General features: G+C 45.9%; 1 protein-coding gene across 1 annotated transcript; it reads left to right on the top strand.

Moving 5' to 3' along the window:
* The first annotated feature begins 11 nt into the window (after positions 1-11).
* Positions 12-8,522, top strand: rbm34 (RNA binding motif protein 34). Its single transcript, XM_072463505.1, has 11 exons — positions 12-178; positions 256-415; positions 1,970-2,076; positions 2,198-2,399; positions 3,677-3,736; positions 3,959-4,002; positions 4,983-5,066; positions 5,968-6,031; positions 6,103-6,145; positions 7,589-7,707; positions 8,078-8,522. Exons 1-11 carry the CDS (start codon positions 156-158, stop codon positions 8,378-8,380), a joined length of 1,209 nt encoding a protein of 402 aa, XP_072319606.1. The 5' UTR covers positions 12-155; the 3' UTR covers positions 8,381-8,522.
* Positions 8,523-18,381: the final 9,859 nt, after the last annotated feature.

Here is an 18,381-nt window from a genome sequence, read left to right as displayed (position 1 = left end):
TTGGCTCCGGCTTCTTTTGTTCCGGGGCGGACCCATTTCGCCGCTGCACCGCTGGAGAAACGTGTTGTAAACAAACGTCCGCGCTGCGATTTAACCGACTATTTACGGAATATTGAGTCATTTTACAACAAAAGCTGGTTTTCCCGCGACTGAAGATGAAAAAGAAACTCAAGCCGAGGTTTGTTTGTTTGTTTGACCTTTTATTGCGTTGTTCCGTTTTCTTTAATTGTCTTAAACTTGTTCGTTTCTGAAAAGCGCCGAGCCCGAGCCGGACTACGAGGTCGGTCTGGTCTCCGGGAGTTTGTCCAAGCCCAGCTCTGGTTCTGGTTCTGGTTCTGGTTCTGGTTCTGGTTCACTCTCGGCTCTGTTCACGACCTCAGCTCCTTCATCCAAACTGTTCCAGCCCGCTCCCGAGGTGAGTTCTGCTTTAGTCCTGCTTTAGACCTGCTTTAGTCCTGCTTTAGTCCTGCTTTAGTCCTGCTTTAGTCCTGCTTTAGACCTGCTTTAGTCCTGCTTTAGTCCTGCTTTAGTCCTGCTTTAGTCCTGCTTTAGACCTGCTTTAGACCTGCTTTAGTCCTGCTTTAGTCCTGCTTTAGTCCTGCTTTAGACCTGCTTTAGTCCTGTTTTAGTCCTGCTTTAGTCCTGCTTTAGTCCTGCTTTAGTCCTGCTTTAGACCTGCTTTAGTCCTGCTTTAGTCCTGCTTTAGTCCTGCTTTAGACCTGCTTTAGTCCTGCTTTAGTCCTGCTTTAGTCCTGCTTTAGTCCTGCTTTAGTCCTGCTTTAGACCTGCTTTAGACCTGCTTTAGTCCTGCTTTAGTCCTGCTTTAGTCCTGCTTTAGTCCTGCTTTAGACCTGCTTTAGTCCTGCTTTAGTCCTGCTTTAGTCCTGCTTTAGACCTGCTTTAGTCCTGCTTTAGTCCTGCTTTAGTCCTGCTTTAGACCTGCTTTAGTCCTGCTTTAGTCCTGGTTTAGTCCCGCTTTAGACCCGCTTTAGACCCGCTTTAGTCCCGCTTTAGTCCCGCTTTAGACCCGCTTTAGACCCGCTTTAGACCCGCTTTAGACCCGCTTTAGTCCCGCTTTAGTCCCGCTTTAGACCCGCTTTAGTCCCGCTTTAGTCCCGCTTTAGTCCCGCTTTAGACCCGCTTTAGACCCGCTTTAGACCCGCTTTAGTCCCGCTTTAGACCCGCTTTAGTCCCGCTTTAGTCCCGCTTTAGTCCCGCTTCAGACCCGCTTTAGACCCGCTTTAGTCCCGCTTTAGACCCGCTTTAGACCCGCTTTAGTCCCGCTTTAGTCCCGCTTTAGTCCCGCTTTAGACCTGCTTTAGACCTGCTTTAGACCTGCTTTAGTCCTGCTTTAGACCTGCTTTAGACCTGCTTTAGTCCTGCTTTAGTCCTGCTTTAGACCTGCTTTAGTCCTGCTTTAGTCCTGCTTTAGTCCTGCTTTAGACCTGCTTTAGTCCTGCTTTAGACCTGCTTTAGACCTGCTTTAGACCTGCTTTAGTCCTGCTTTAGACCTGCTTTAGACCTGCTTTAGTCCTGCTTTAGTCCTGCTTTAGACCTGCTTTAGTCCTGTTTTAGTCCTGCTTTAGACCTGCTTTAGTCCTGCTTTAGACCTGCTTTAGACCTGCTTTAGACCTGCTTTAGTCCTGCTTTAGACCTGCTTTAGTCCTGCTTTAGACCTGCTTTAGTCCTGCTTTAGACCTGCTTCAGTCCTGCTTTAGACCTGCTTTAGTCCTGCTTTAGTCCTGCTTTAGTCCTGCTTTAGACCTGCTTTAGACCTGCTTTAGTCCTGCTTTAGACCTGCTTTAGTCCTGTTTTAGTCCTGCTTTAGACCTGCTTTAGTCCTGCTTTAGACCTGCTTTAGACCTGCTTTAGTCCTGCTTTAGACCTGCTTTAGACCTGCTTTAGACCTGCTTTAGTCCTGCTTTAGACCTGCTTTAGTCCTGCTTTAGTCCTGCTTTTCTTTCTGCAGATCGTCAAAAGCGTTGAACCCAAAGAAAAAGTCAAAGACCCAGAAGTTCAGAAGAAGAAAGTCCAGGTCAAAGAGACTTCAGAGGCCGAGACCAGAGTCCAGAACAGGTACGAGTCCTGACCCAGTTTAGCCCCGTTTAGAACTGTTAAGCCCCGTTTAGACCTTGTTTAGACCTTGTTTAGACCTTGTTTAGACCTTGTTTAGACCCCGCTGCGCCTCTTTCCACAGAGAGCAGGCGCTGCAGACGGCGGACGAGGCCGACCAGACTTCAGTCAAGTCCAGGAAGAGGAAGACGACGCCCGGAGACGAGGACGGACCCGAGTTCTGGGTCAAACGTCGACAGAAAGTGAAGGAGAACAAAGAGAAAGAACGAGCAAGAGAAAACAGAACCGTGTTTGTGGGGAACCTGCCCCTGTCCTCCACCAAGAAGGTACTGAACCAGAGAGCTGCTGGAGAGAGGGTCCTGAACACGCACAGGACGAGTTTAGTCTGGTACTGAACCAGAGAGCTGCTGGAGAGAGGGTCCTGAACACGCACAGGACGAGTTTAGTCTGGTACTGAACCAGAGAGCTGCTGGAGAGAGGGTCCTGAACACGCACAGGACGAGTTTAGTCTGGAACTGAACCAGAGAGCTGCTGGAGAGAGGGTCCTGAACACGCACAGGACGAGTTTAGTCTGGAACTGAACCAGAGAGCTGCTGGAGAGAGGGTCCTGAACACGCACAGGACGAGTTTAGTCTGGAACTGAACCAGAAAGCTGCTGGAGAGAGGGTCCTGAACACGCACAGGACGAGTTTAGTCTGGAACTGAACCAGAGAGCTGCTGGAGAGAGGGTCCTGAACACGCACAGGACGAGTTTAGTCTGGAACTGAACCAGAGAGCTGCTGGAGAGAGGGTCCTGAACACGCACAGGACGAGTTTAGTCTGGAACTGAACCAGAAAGCTGCTGGAGAGAGGGTTCAAAGTTTACGTTTGGGATCAAACACTGAGGTAAAAGATGAAAAGTACAGGAAGTCCCTCTGTGATGTCATCAATACGAGACAGTCCAGAGACGGGCTGCGTCCAAACACTCTTCAGAAGACACTTTGACCCTCGCTTCTGATCATCTCCTCCTCTCCTCCAGAGGAGCTTCTGATCAGCTCCTTCTCTCCTCCAGAGTCTCCTCCAGAGGAGCTTCTGATCATCTCCTCCTCTCCTCCAGAGGAGCTTCTGATCAGCTCCTTCTCTCCTCCAGAGTCTCCTCCAGAGGAGCTTCTGATCATCTCCTCCTCTCCTCCAGAGGAGCTTCTGATCAGCTCCTTCTCTCCTCCAGAGGAGCTTCTGATCAGCTCCTTCTCTCCTCCAGAGGAGCTTCTGATCATCTCCTCCTCTCCTCCAGAGGAGCTTCTGATCAGCTCCTTCTCTCCTCCAGAGGAGCTTCTGATCATCTCCTCCTCTCCTCCAGAGGAGCTTCTGATCATCTCCTCCTCTCCTCCAGAGGAGCTTCTGATCATCTCCTCCTCTCCTCCAGAGGAGCTTCTGATCAGCTCCTCCTCTCCTCCAGAGGAGCTTCTGATCATCTCCTCCTCTCCTCCAGAAGAGCTTCTGATCATCTCCTCCTCTCCTCCAGAGGAGCTTCTGATCAGGGGACGAGGAGGAGGGTCTGGGGCTGATATATATAATATAGTTTATTGTCTCTTCAGAACAATGACTCTCGTCTCTTTCTCAGACTCTCAGACTTTTGTTCAAAGACAAAGGACCAATCGAGTCGATCCGGTTCAGATCTCTGGTGAGTCCTCCACATGGTCCCAGTCTGGTCCCAGCCTGGTCCCAGCCTGGTCCCAGCCTGGTCCCAGCCTGGTCCCAGCCTGGTCCCAGTCTGGTCCCAGCCTGGTCCCAGCCTGGTCCCAGTCTGGTCCCAGTCTGGTCCCAGCCTGGTCCCAGCCTGGTCCCAGTCTGGTCCCAGTCTGGTTTACAGCCAGTTTCAATTCGATTTTGTTCTGTGTTTCAGGTCCGAGAAGATCCAAGTATTTCCCAGAGAGTTGCAGCCATAATGTGAGTAAAACCCGGACTGAACCTGGACTAAGCCCGCTCTAAACCCGGACTAAACCCCGCTCTAAACCCTGCTCTAGACCCCGCTCTAGACCCCGCTCTAGACCCTGCTATAGACCCCGCTCTAAACCCTGCTCTAGACCCCGCTCTAAACCCTGCTCTAGACCCCGCTCTAAACCCTGCTCTAGACCCCGCTCTAAACCCCGCTCTAGACCCCGCTCTAGACCCCGCTCTAAACCCTGCTATAGACCCCGCTCTAAACCCTGCTCTAGACCCCGCTCTAAACCCTGCTCTAGACCCCGCTCTAAACCCTGCTATAGACCCCGCTCTAAACCCTGCTATAGACCCCGCTCTAAACCCTGCTATAGACCCCGCTCTAAACCCCGCTCTAGACCCCGCTCTAGACCCCGCTCTAAACCCTGCTATAGACCCCGCTCTAAACCCTGCTCTAGACCCCGCTCTAAACCCTGCTCTAGACCCCGCTCTAAACCCTGCTATAGACCCCGCTCTAAACCCTGCTATAGACCCCGCTCTAAACCCTGCTATAGACCCCGCTCTAAACCCCGCTCTAGACCCCGCTCTAGACCCCGCTCTAAACCCTGCTATAGACCCCGCTCTAAACCCTGCTCTAGACCCCGCTCTAAACCCTGCTCTAGACCCCGCTATAGACCCCGCTCGAGACCCCGCTCTAGACCCCGCTCTAGATCCCGCTCTAGACCCCGCTCTAGACCCCGCTCTAGACCCCGCTCTAGATCCCGCTCTAGACCCCGCTCTAGATCCCGCTCTAGACCCCGCTCTAGATCCCGCTCTAGACCCTGCTTCCTGCTCTAAACCCCGGTCTAAACCCCGGTCTATACCTCTAGACCCCGGCTCTAGACCCCTCTCTAGACCCCTCTCTAGACCCCGGTCTATACCTCTAGACCCCGGCTCTAGACCCCTCTCTAGACCCCTCTCTAAACCCGCTCTAAACCCTCTCTCTGCAGGAGGAAGGCTCACCCTCAGAAGCAGAGCATAAATGCTTATGTGGTGTTCAAAGACGAAGAGAGCGTCTCCAGAGCCATCGACAGGTACGACTTTCACCACAAACTACACACACACACAAACTTCACACACACACATACATACACTCAAACTACACACATACACTCAAACTACACACACACAAACTACACACACATACACACTCAAACTACACACACACGCATACATACTCTCAAACTACACACATACACACAAACTACACACACATACACACAAACTACACACCCACACATACACACTCAAACTACACACACACACATACATACACTCAAACTACACACATACACTCAAACTACACACACACAAACTACACACACATACACACTCAAACTACACACACACGCATACATACTCTCAAACTACACACATACACACAAACTACACACACATACACACAAACTACACACCCACACATACACACTCAAACTACACACACACGCATACATACACTCAAACTACACACATACACTCAAACTACACACACACACGCATACATACACTCAAACTACACATACACTCAAACTACACACACACATACAGTAGAAGATCTCCTATTTATTTATAGGAGATCTTCTACTGAAAGTGTTTTTCAGACTTCCTATAAGTGATCTGTTCTTCTGGATCTACCTCTGGATCTACCTGCGTTGCAACAATGAAATTTCCCCATGTGGGACAATAAAGGAATATCTTATCTTACACACACACATACGCTCAAACTACATACACACACAAACTACACACATACACATACACGCAAACTACACACACACACTACACATACACATAAGAACAATGACACTCTGAAGATCTGTGTGAGGAACAATGACACTCTGAAGATCTGTGTGAGGAACAATGACACTTGATTGACAGGCCGTGTGTTAGTCCAGCTCTGGTTCTGGTTCTTTCTGATGGTTTTCCGTGTTTTAGGAACGGTCTGGAGCTGGAGCCGGACCTGTTCATCCGAGTGGACCGGGTCTCAAACTCGGACTCGGTCAGTACCTCAGGAATAAAGAACTCGGATGCCCTTCCACGCACTCATTCTGTGACTTTGTGTTTCTACAGCACGATCACAAACGCTCCGTCTTCATCGGGAATCTGCCGTTTGGTGAGTTTATTTAGGTCCTGGTCCTGGTCTCATGCTGGTGTCATGCTGGTGTCATGTTTGTGTCATGTGTGTATCATGTGTGTGTCATGCTGGTGTCATGTGTGTGTCATGCTGGTGTCATGTGTGTGTCATGCTGGTGTCATGTGTGTGTCATGCTGGTGTCATGTTTGTGTCATGCTGGTGTCATGTGTGTGTCATGCTGGTGTCATGCTGGTGTCATGCTGGTGTCATGTGTGTGTCATGCTGGTGTCATGTTTGTGTCATGCTGGTGTCATGCTGGTGTCATGTGTGTCTCATGCTGGTGTCATGTGTGTGTCATGCTGGTGTCATGTGTGTGTCATGCTGGTGTCATGTGTGTGTCATGCTGGTGTCATGTGTGTGTCATGCTGGCGTCATGTGTGTGTCATGCTGGTCTCATGTGTGTGTCATGCTGGTCTCATGCTGTTGTCATGTGTGTGTCATGTGTGTGTCATGCTGGTCTCATGTTGGTGTCATGTGTGTGTCATGCTGGTCTCATGCTGGTGTCATGTGTGTGTCATGCTGGTGTCATGTGTGTGTGTCATGTGTGTTTCATGCTGGTGTCATGTGTGTTTCATGCTGGTGTCATGTGTGTTTCATGCTGGTGTCATGTGTGTGTCATGCTGGTCTCATGTTGGTGTCATGTGTGTGTCATGCTGGTCTCATGCTGGTATCATGTGTGTGTCATGCTGGTGTCATGTGTGTGTCATGTGTGTTTCATGCTGGTGTCATGTGTGTTTCATGCTGGTGTCATGTGTGTTTCATGCTGGTGTCATGTGTGTGTCATGCTGGTCTCATGCTGGTCTCATGCTGGTGTCATGTGTGTCTCATGCTGGTGTCATGTGTGTCTCATGCTGGTCTCATGCTGGTGTCATGTGTGTTTCATGCTGGTGTCATGTGTGTTTCATGCTGGTGTCATGTGTGTGTCATGCTGGTCTCATGCTGGTCTCATGCTGGTGTCATGTGTGTCTTATGCTGGTGTCATGTGTGTCTCATGCTGGTCTCATGCTGGTGTCATGTGTGTGTCATGCTGGTGTCATGTGTGTCTCATGCTGGTGTCATGTGTGTGTCATGCTGGTGTCATGTGTGTGTCATGCTGGTGTCATGTGTGTGTCATGTGTGTCTCATGCTGGTGTCATGTGTGTGTCATGCTGGTGTCATGTGTGTGTCATGCTGGTGTCATGTGTGTGTCATGCTGGTGTCATGTGTGTGTCATGCTGGTGTCATGTTTGTGTCATGCTGGTGTCATGCTGGTGTCATGTGTGTCTCATGCTGGTGTCATGTGTGTGTCATGCTGGTGTCATGTGTGTGTCATGCTGGTGTCATGTGTGTGTCATGCTGGTGTCATGTGTGTGTCATGCTGGTGTCATGTGTGTGTCATGCTGGTGTCATGTGTGTCTCATGCTGGTGTCATGTGTGTGTCAGACCTGAAGGAGGCGTCCTTGCGCAGACACTTTGACGACTGTGGTTCAGTTGAAGGAGTTCGTCTGATCCGAGACCCAAAGTCTGGACTCGGCAAAGGCTTCGGCTACTTACTGTTCCAGGTAAAGCCTTATTATTAACTGACCATTAACTGACCATTAACTGACCATTAACTGACCATTAACTAACCATTAACTAACCATTAACTAACCATTAACTATATGATAACAACTGTTCCTGGTCTGATTATAAGTACTTTACTTTAACCCGGCTTTAGACCCTCTCTTGACCCTCAGAGTGTGGACAGTGTGCAGCTCTCTCTTGACCCTCTCTTGACCCTCTCTTGACCCTCTCTTGACCCTCAGAGTGTGGACAGTGTGCAGCTCTCTCTTGACCCTCTCTTGACCCTCTCTTGACCCTCTCTTGACCCTCAGAGTGTGGACAGTGTGCAGCTCTCTCTTGACCCTCTCTTGACCCTCTCTTGACCCTCAGAGTGTGGACAGTGTGCAGCTCGCTCTCAAACTGGACGGTTCTAAACTGGAGGGACGATCGATCCGAGTCAAACGATCGCTGCAGCCGGACAAACTCAAGAAGAAGGACGGGACCAGACCCGGGACCAGACCCGGGACCAGACCCGGGACCAGACCCGGGACCAGACCCGGGACCAGGCCCGGGACTGGGACCAGGCCCGGACAGTTCAGAGGAGAAATGGCAGATCCAACAAAAAAGAAAAACAAGAAATTCACAAAGAAAAAGGCGAAGGGGAAAAAAGTGGCGCAGGTGAAAGGACTCTGAGGTCTGGACGAAACCAGGACGAAACCAGGACGAAACCAGGACGAAACCAGGACGAAACCAGGACGAAACCAGGACGAAACCAGGACGAAACCAGGACGAAACCAGGTCTTGACTGGTCCTAGAACCAGGTCTAAACCAGGTCTGTGCAATGCTTGTTGTCGAAGTTTAAAATGAATAAAATCTTTTTGGAAATTTTCTTTTCTTTCTTGTTCAAACCAGGACTAAGCCGGGACTAAGCCGGGACTAAGCCGGGACTAAGCCGGGACTAAGCCGGGACTAAGCCGGGACTAAGCCGGGACTAAGCCGGGACTAAGCCGGGACTAAGCCGGGACTAAGCCGGGACTAAGCCGGGACTAGGGTGTAAAATACTCAGTAACATCCAGAGCTCAGGCCCTGAGCAGACTGTGGCTCATGTGGAATAGGAACCTCTGTTTGACGAGGAGGAACTGAGAACCAAAAGCACCTCACGCCTCATAAAAGGCCAATAACAGATACGTCCAGCTCTCTGTAGTGTGCGTCCTGCGGTCAAAGGTCCAGCTCTCTGTAGTGTGCGCCCTGCGGTCAAAGGTCCAGCTCTCTGTAGTGTGCGTCCTGCGGTCAAAGGTCCAGCTCTCTGTAGTGTGCGTCCTGCGGTCAAAGGTCCAGCTCTCTGTAGTGTGCGTCCTGCGGTCAAAGGTCCAGCTCTCTGTAGTGTGCGCCCTGCGGTCAAAGGTCCAGCTCTCTGTAGTGTGCGTCCTGCGGTCAAAGGTCCAGCTCTCTGTAGTGTGCGTCCTGCGGTCAAAGGTCCAGCTCTCTGTAGTGTGCGTCCTGCGGTCAAAGGTCCAGCTCTCTGTAGTGTGCGTCCTGCGGTCAAAGGCCCAGCTTTCTGTAGTGTGCGTCCTGCGGTCAAAGGTCCAGCTCTCTGTAGTGTGCGTCCTGCGGTCAAAGGTCCAGCTCTCTGTAGTGTGCGTCCTGCGGTCAAAGGTCCAGCTCTCTGTAGTGTGCGTCCTGCGGTCAAAGGTCCAGCTCTCTGTAGTGTGCGTCCTGCGGTCAAAGGTCCAGCTCTCTGTAGTGTGCGTCCTGCGGTCAAAGGTCCAGCTCTCTGTAGTGTGCGTCCTGCGGTCAAAGGTCCAAGAATTTCACCTCTAGGGGCACAATACGAATGCCCCCGGCCGTCCCTCTTAATCATGGCCCCAGTTCAGAGAAGAAAACCCACAAAATAGAACCGGAGTCCTATTCCATTATTCCTAGCTGTGGTATTCAGGCGACCGGGCCTGCTTTGAACACTCTAATTTTTTCAAAGTGAACGCTTCGGACCCCGCGGGACACTCAGCTAAGAGCATCGAGGGGGCGCCGAGAGGCAGGGGCTGGGACAGACGGTGGCTCGCCTCGCGGCGGACCGTCAGCTCGATCCCGAGATCCAACTACGAGCTTTTTAACTGCAGCAACTTTAAGATACGCTATTGGAGCTGGAATTACCGCGGCTGCTGGCACCAGACTTGCCCTCCAATTGATCCTCGTTAAAGGATTTAAATTGTACTCATTCCAATTACAGGGCCTCGAAAGAGTCCTGTATTGTTATTTTTCGTCACTACCTCCCCGAGTCGGGAGTGGGTAATTTGCGCGCCTGCTGCCTTCCTTGGATGTGGTAGCCGTTTCTCAGGCTCCCTCTCCGGAATCGAACCCTGATTCCCCGTTACCCGTGGTCACCATGGTAGGCACAGAAAGTACCATCGAGTACGAGTTGATAGGGCAGACATTCGAATGAGACGTCGCCGCCACGAGGGCCAGCGATCGGCTCGAGGTTATCTAGAGTCACCAAAGCGAGCGGGGAGCCCCGAGGGGCAACCCCGCATGGGTTTAGGGTCTGATAAATGCACGCATCCCCGGAGGTCAGCGATCAAAGGAACCATAACTGATTTAATGAGCCATTCGCAGTTTCACTGTAAGTGTGTACTTAGACTATATTATATATATATATATATATAATATAATATATATATATATATAATATATTATATATATATATATAATATATTATATATATAATATAATATATATATATATAATATATTATATATATATATATATATATATATATATATTATATATTATATATATATATATTTATTTATTTATTGTGGTTTGGTCAAAAACAAAACAAAAGGTGCTCAACATCAAGCACAAAACTAAATTCGAGACATTCATGTTTTTGGACCAGGTGCAGCAGAAGCCAAAGCTTATTGTGCTGACCTGTCACTCAAACGCTCAACATTGGTGGACATTTTATAGTTCATAAGCCACAGTTCATCAACAAAAACAACACTACATAATACTGGACACTACATAATACTGGACAGTACATAATACTGGACACTACATAATACTGGACAGTACATAATACTGGACACTACATAATACTGGACAGTACATAATACTGGACAGTACATAATACTGGACACTACATAATACTGGACACTACATAATACTGGACACTACATAATACTGGACACTACATAATACTGGACAGTACATAATACTGGACACTACATAATACTGGACAGTACATAATACTGGACAGTACATAATACTGGACACTACATAATACTGGACACTACATAATACTGGACAGTACATAATACTGGACACTACATAATACTGGACACTACATAATACTGGACAGTACATAATACTGGACACTACATAATACTGGACACTACATAATACTGGACACTACATAATACTGGACAGTACATAATACTGGACAGTACATAATACTGGACACTACATAATACTGGACAGTACATAATACTGGACACTACATAATACTGGACACTACATAATACTGGACACTACATAATACTGGACACTACATAATACTGGACAGTCTGCTCACAGTTTCCTCCACAAACATTCAAGGTTTTATAACAAAGCTGCATTTTTATTCTGCTAAATATTTTTCTATGATTGTTTCCTTAAAGATCCTTTTAAACAGAAATAAAGAAATGGCATTTTTTAATTCATCGCAACAATTGTTCCATAATTTAACTCCTTTACTTGACAAACAATGTTCCCTCAGCGTGGTTCTCACATAAGCTCTGTCACACACACGCACAATGACCCTCGGCGTGGTTCTCACATAAGCTCTGTCACACACACACGCACAATGACCCTCGGCGTGGTTCTCACATAAGCTCTGCCACACACACACGCACAATGACCCTCGGCGTGGTTCTCACATAAGCTCTGTCACACACACGCACAATGACCCTCGGCGTGGTTCTCACATAAGCTCTGTCACACACGCACAATGACCCTCGGCGTGGTTCTCACATAAGCTCTGTCACACACACGCACAATGACCCTCGGCGTGGTTCTCACATAAGCTCTGTCACACACACGCACAATGACCCTCGGCGTGGTTCTCACATAAGCTCTGTCACACACGCACAATGACCCTCGGCGTGGTTCTCACATAAGCTCTGTCAAACACGCACAATGACCCTCGGCGTGGTTCTCACATAAGCTCTGCCACACACACACGCACAATGACCCTCGGCGTGGTTCTCACATAAGCTCTGCCACACACACACGCACAATGACCCTCGGCGTGGTTCTCACATAAGCTCTGTCACACACACGCACAATGACCCTCGGCGTGGTTCTCACATAAGCTCTGTCACACACGCACAATGACCCTCGGCGTGGTTCTCACATAAGCTCTGTCACACACACGCACAATGACCCTCGGCGTGGTTCTCACATAAGCTCTGTCAAATATACACCTTCCCCTTAAATTATATTTACTTTCCCTCTGGGTAAACTTTATCCTCAATGATGTAGGGACTTGATTGCATTTAACTAAATACATCAATTTAGCAGAAACAGGTTTTACCAAATCATAAAATGTTAAAAGCTTAGATTGAATGAACAAAGGGACTCGGCGAGTTATAAGATGCAGGATGGATCCGTCTAATGGGCTTTTTATGTAGAATGAAAATTGGTTTGGTTCTAGTTTTGTTTGTGTTTCCCCAGATCTCAATACCATATGTTAAATATGTTAAATATGTTAAATATGTTAAACATGTTAAACATGTTAAACATGTTAGATATGTTAGATGTGTTAGATGTGTTAGATATGTTAAATATGTTAAATATGTTAAATATGTTAAATATGTTAAACATGTTAAACATGTTAGATATGTTAGATGTGTTAGATGTGTTAAATATGTTAAATATGTTAAATATGTTAAATATGTTAAATATGTTAAATATGTTAAATATGTTAGATGTGTTAGATGTGTTAGATATGTTAGATATGTTAGATATGTTAGATATGTTAGATATGTTAAATATGTTAAATATGTTAAATATGTTAAATATGTTAAATATGTTAAATATGTTAGATATGTTAGATATGTTAGATATGTTAGATATGTTAGATATGTTAGATATGTTAAATATGGAGTAATGAGAGAACAGTAAAGTAAATATAAGGCATTTTTGTTCAAAATATACTGCAATTTGTATAAAATTGCAATAGTTTTTGACACTTTTTTCAGTACATTTTGTATATGTGTTTTCCATGAAATTTTGCAATCTATGATCACTCCAAGAAACTTAATATAATTGACTCTTTCAATTTCATAACTATTTATTTTGATTTTGATATCATTATCTACATGTTTGTTACTGAATACCATCCATTTTGTTTTATTTAAGTTCAATGATAATTTATTTAATGCAAACCAGTTGTTTAGTTGATGCAGTTCTCTCTCCATCACCTTCTGTGGTATCGTCTGTAGTAAACTGTGGTATCGTCTGCAGTAAACTGTGGTATCGTCTGCAGTAAACTGTGGTATCGTCTGTAGTAAACTGTGGTATCGTCTGTAGTAAACTGTGGTATCGTCTGTAGTAAACTGTGGTATCGTCTGTAGTAAACTGTGGTATCGTCTGCAGTAAACTGTGGTATCGTCTGCAGTAAACTGTGGTATCGTCTGTAGTAAACTGTGGTATCGTCTGTAGTAAACTGTGGTATCGTCTGTAGTAAACTGTGGTATCGTCTGTAGTAAACTGTGGTATCGTCTGTAGTAAACTGTGGTATCGTCTGCAGTAAACTGTGGTATCGTCTGTAGTAAACTGTGGTATCGTCTGTAGTAAACGGTGGTATCGTCTGTAGTAAACGGTGGTATCGTCTGTAGTAAACTGTGGTATCGTCTGTAGTAAACGGTGGTATCGTCTGTAGTAAACTGTGGTATCGTCTGTAGTAAACTGGCATCGTCTGTAGTAAACTGGTATCGTCTGTAGTAAACTGTGGTATCGTCTGTAGTAAACTGTGGTATCGTCTGTAGTAAACTGTGGTATCGGCTGTAGTAAACTGTGGTGTCGTCTGTAGTAAACTGTGGTGTCGTCTGTAGTAAACTGTGGTATCGTCTGTAGTAAACTGTGGTGTCGTCTGTAGTAAACTGTGGTATCGTCTGTAGTAAACTGTGGTATCGTCTGTAGTAAACTGTGGTATCGGCTGTAGTAAACTGTGGTGTCGTCTGTAGTAAACTGTGGTATCGTCTGTAGTAAACTGTGGTATCGTCTGTAGTAAACTGTGGTATCGTCTCTGTGGTATCGTCTGCAGTAAACTGTGGTATCGTCTGTAGTAAACTGTGGTATCGTCTGTAGTAAACTGTGGTATCGTCTGTAGTAAACTGTGGTATCGTCTGTAGTAAACTGTGGTATCGTCTGTAGTAAACTGTGGTATCGTCAGTAGTAAACTGTGGTATCGTCTGTAGTAAACTGTGGTATCGTCTGTAGTAAACTGTGGTATCGTCAGTAGTAAACTGTGGTATCGTCTGTAGTAAACTGTGGTATCGTCTGTAGTAAACTGTGGTATCGTCTGTAGTAAACTGTGGTATCGTCTGTAGTAAACTGAGGTATCGTCTGTAGTAAACTGTGGTATCGTCTGTAGTAAACTGTGGTATCGTCTGTAGTAAACTGTGGTATCGTCTGTAGTAAACTGAGGTATCGTCTGTAGTAAACTGTGGTGTCGTCTGTAGTAAACTGTGGTATCGTCTGTAGTAAACTGTGGTATCGTCTGTAGTAAACTGTGGTATCGTCTGCAGTAAACTGTGGTATCGTCTGTAGTAAACTGTGGTATCGTCTGTAGTAAACTGTGGTATCGTCTGCAGTAAACTGTGGTATCGTCTGCAGTAAACTGTGGTATCGTCTGTAGTAAACTGTGGTATCGTCTGTAGTAAACTGTGGTATCGTCTGTAGTAAACTGTGGTATCGTCTGTAGTAAACTGTGGTATCGTCTGTAGTAAACGGTGGTATCGTCTGTAGTAAACGGTGGTATCGTCTGTAGTAAACTGTGGTATCGTCTGTAGTAAACGGTGGTATCGTCTGTAGTAAACTGTGGTATCGTCTGTAGTAAACTGGCATCGTCTGTAGTAAACTGGTATCGTCTGTAGTAAACTGTGGTATCGTCTGTAGTAAACTGTGGTATCGTCTGTAGTAAACTGTGGTATCGGCTGTAGTAAACTGTGGTGTCGTCTGTAGTAAACTGTGGTATCGTCTGTAGTAAACTGTGGTATCGTCTGTAGTAAACGGTGGTATCGTCTGTAGTAAACGGTGGTATCGTCTGTAGTAAACTGTGGTATCGTCTGTAGTAAACGGTGGTATCGTCTGTAGTAAACTGTGGTATCGTCTGTAGTAAACTGGCATCGTCTGTAGTAAACTGGTATCGTCTGTAGTAAACTGTGGTATCGTCTGTAGTAAACTGTGGTATCGTCTGTAGTAAACTGTGGTATCGGCTGTAGTAAACTGTGGTGTCGTCTGTAGTAAACTGTGGTGTCGTCTGTAGTAAACTGTGGTATCGTCTGTAGTAAACTGTGGTGTCGTCTGTAGTAAACTGTGGTATCGTCTGTAGTAAACTGTGGTATCGTCTGTAGTAAACTGTGGTATCGTCTGTAGTAAACTGTGGTATCGGCTGTAGTAAACTGTGGTGTCGTCTGTAGTAAACTGTGGTATCGTCTGTAGTAAACTGTGGTATCGTCTGTAGTAAACTGTGGTATCGTCTGTAGTAAACTGTGGTATCGTCTGTAGTAAACTGTGGTATCGTCTGTAGTAAACTGTGGTATCGTCTGTAGTAAACTGTGGTATCGTCAGTAGTAAACTGTGGTATCGTCTGTAGTAAACTGTGGTATCGTCTGTAGTAAACTGTGGTATCGTCTGTAGTAAACTGTGGTATCGTCTGTAGTAAACTGTGGTATCGTCTGTAGTAAACTGTGGTATCGTCTGTAGTAAACTGAGGTATCGTCTGTAGTAAACTGTGGTATCGTCTGTAGTAAACTGTGGTATCGTCTGTAGTAAACTGTGGTATCGTCTGTAGTAAACTGAGGTATCGTCTGTAGTAAACTGTGGTGTCGTCTGTAGTAAACTGTTGGATCGTCTGTAGTAAACTGTGGTATCGTCTGTAGTAAACTGAGGTATCGTCTGTAGTAAACTGTGGTGTCGTCTGTAGTAAACTGTTGGATCGTCTGTAGTAAACTGTGGTATCGTCTGTAGTAAACTGAGGTATCGTCTGTAGTAAACTGTGGTATCGTCTGTAGTAAACTGTGGTGTCGTCTGTAGTAAACTGTGGTGTCGTCTGTAGTAAACTGTGGTATCGTCTGTAGTAAACTGTGGTATCGTCTGCAGTAAACTGTGGTATCGTCTGTAGTAAACTGTGGTATCGTCTGTAGTAAACTGTGGTATCGTCTGTAGTAAACTGTGGTATCGTCTGTAGTAAACTGTGGTATCGTCTGTAGTAAACTGTGGTATCGTCTGTAGTAAACTGTGGTATCGTCTGTAGTAAACTGTGGTATCGTCTGTAGTAAACTGTGGTATCGTCTGTAGTAAACTGTGGTATCGTCTGTAGTAAACTGTGGTATCGTCTGTAGTAAACTGTTGTATCGTCTGTAGTAAACTGTGGTATCGTCTGTAGTAAACTGTGGTATCGTCTGTAGTAAACTGTGGTATCGTCTGTAGTAAACTGTGGTATCGTCTGTAGTAAACTGTGGTATCGTCTGTAGTAAACTGTGGTATCGTCTGTAGTAAACTGTGGTATCGTCTGTAGTAAACTGTGGTATCGTCTGTAGTAAACTGTGGTATCGTCTGTAGTAAACTGTGGTATCGTCTGCAGTAAACTGTGGTATCGTCTGCAGTAAACTGTGGTATCGTCTGTAGTAAACTGTGGTATCGTCTGTAGTAAACTGTGGTATCGTCTGTAGTAAACTGTGGTATCGTCTGTAGTAAACTGTGGTATCGTCTGCAGTAAACTGTGGTATCGTCTGCAGTAAACTGTGGTATCGTCAGTAGTAAACTGTGGTATCGTCTGTAGTAAACTGTGGTATCGTCTGTAGTAAACTGTGGTATCGTCTGTAGTAAACTGTGGTATCGTCTGTAGTAAACTGTGGTATCGTCTGTAGTAAACTGTGGTATCGTCAGTAGTAAACTGTGGTATCGTCTGTAGTAAACTGTGGTATCGTCTGCAGTAAACTGTGGTATCGTCTGTAGTAAACTGTGGTATCGTCTGCAGTAAACTGTGGTATCGTCTGCAGTAAACTGTGGTATCGTCTGCAGTAAACTGTGGTATCGTCTGTAGTAAACTGTGGTATCGTCTGCAGTAAACTGTGGTATCGTCTGTAGTAAACTGTGGTATCGTCTGCAGTAAACTGTGGTATCGTCTGCAGTAAACTGTGGTATCGTCTGTAGTAAACTGTGGTATCGTCTGTAGTAAACTGTGGTATCGTCTGTAGTAAACTGTGGTATCGTCTGTAGTAAACTGTGGTATCGTCTGTAGTAAACTGTGGTATCGTCTGTAGTAAACTGTGGTATCGTCTGTAGTAAACTGTGGTATCGTCTGTAGTAAACTGTGGTATCGTCTGTAGTAAACTGTGGTATCGTCTGTAGTAAACTGTGGTATCGTCTGTAGTAAACTGTGGTATCGTCTGTAGTAAACTGTGGTATCGTCTGTAGTAAACTGTGGTATCGTCAGTAGTAAACTGTGGTATCGTCTGTAGTAAACTGTGGTATCGTCTGTAGTAAACTGTGGTATCGTCTGCAGTAAACTGTGGTATCGTCTGCAGTAAACTGTGGTATCGTCTGTAGTAAACTGTGGTATCGTCTGTAGTAAACTGTGGTATCGTCTGTAGTAAACTGTGGTATCGTCTGTAGTAAACTGTGGCATCGTCTGTAGTAAACTGTGGTATCGTCTGTAGTAAACTGTGGTATCGTCTGTAGTAAACTGTGGTATCGTCTGCAGTAAACTGTGGTATCGTCTGCAGTAAACTGTGGTATCGTCTGCAGTAAACTGTGGTATCGTCTGTAGTAAACTGTGGTATCGTCTGTAGTAAACTGTGGTATCGTCTGTAGTAAACTGTGGTATCGTCTGTAGTAAACTGTGGTATCGTCTGTAGTAAACTGTGGTATCGTCAGTAGTAAACTGTGGTATCGTCTGTAGTAAACTGTGGTATCGTCTGTAGTAAACTGTGGTATCGTCTGCAGTAAACTGTGGTATCGTCTGCAGTAAACTGTGGTATCGTCTGTAGTAAACTGTGGTATCGTCTGTAGTAAACTGTGGTATCGTCTGCAGTAAACTGTGGTGTCGTCTGTAGTAAACTGTGGTATCGTCTGTAGTAAACTGTGGTATCGTCTGTAGTAAACTGTGGTATCGGCTGTAGTAAACTGTGGTATCGTCTGTAGTAAACTGTGGTATCGTCTGTAATAAACTGTGGTATCGTCTGTAGTAAACTGTGGTATCGTCTGTAGTAAACTGTGGTGTCGTCTGTAGTAAACTGTGGTGTCGTCTGTAGTAAACTGTGGTATCGTCTGTAGTAAACTGTGGTATCGTCTGTAGTAAACTGTGGTATCGTCTGTAATAAACTGTGGTATCGTCTGTAGTAAACTGTGGTATCGTCTGTAGTAAACTGTGGTATCGTCTGTAGTAAACTGTGGTATCGTCTGTAGTAAACTGTGGTATCGTCTGTAAT

This window comes from Eucyclogobius newberryi, unplaced genomic scaffold (assembly GCF_026437365.1).
Source record: "Eucyclogobius newberryi isolate DKJ021-1_F unplaced genomic scaffold, fEucNew1.0.hap1 SCAF_4, whole genome shotgun sequence".
Lineage (NCBI taxonomy): Eukaryota > Metazoa > Chordata > Actinopteri > Gobiiformes > Gobiidae > Eucyclogobius > Eucyclogobius newberryi.
This window is presented reverse-complemented; position numbering and strand designations above follow the sequence as displayed.

Coding starts and splice junctions, on each gene's coding strand:
- rbm34 (XM_072463505.1), top strand. CDS start 156: ATGAAAAAGAAACTCAAGCCGAG. Junction 416..1,969: donor TGTTCCAGCCCGCTCCCGAG/GTGAGTTCTGCT, acceptor TTCTTTCTGCAG/ATCGTCAAAAGCGTTGAACC. Junction 6,146..7,588: donor CATCGGGAATCTGCCGTTTG/GTGAGTTTATTT, acceptor TGTGTGTGTCAG/ACCTGAAGGAGGCGTCCTTG.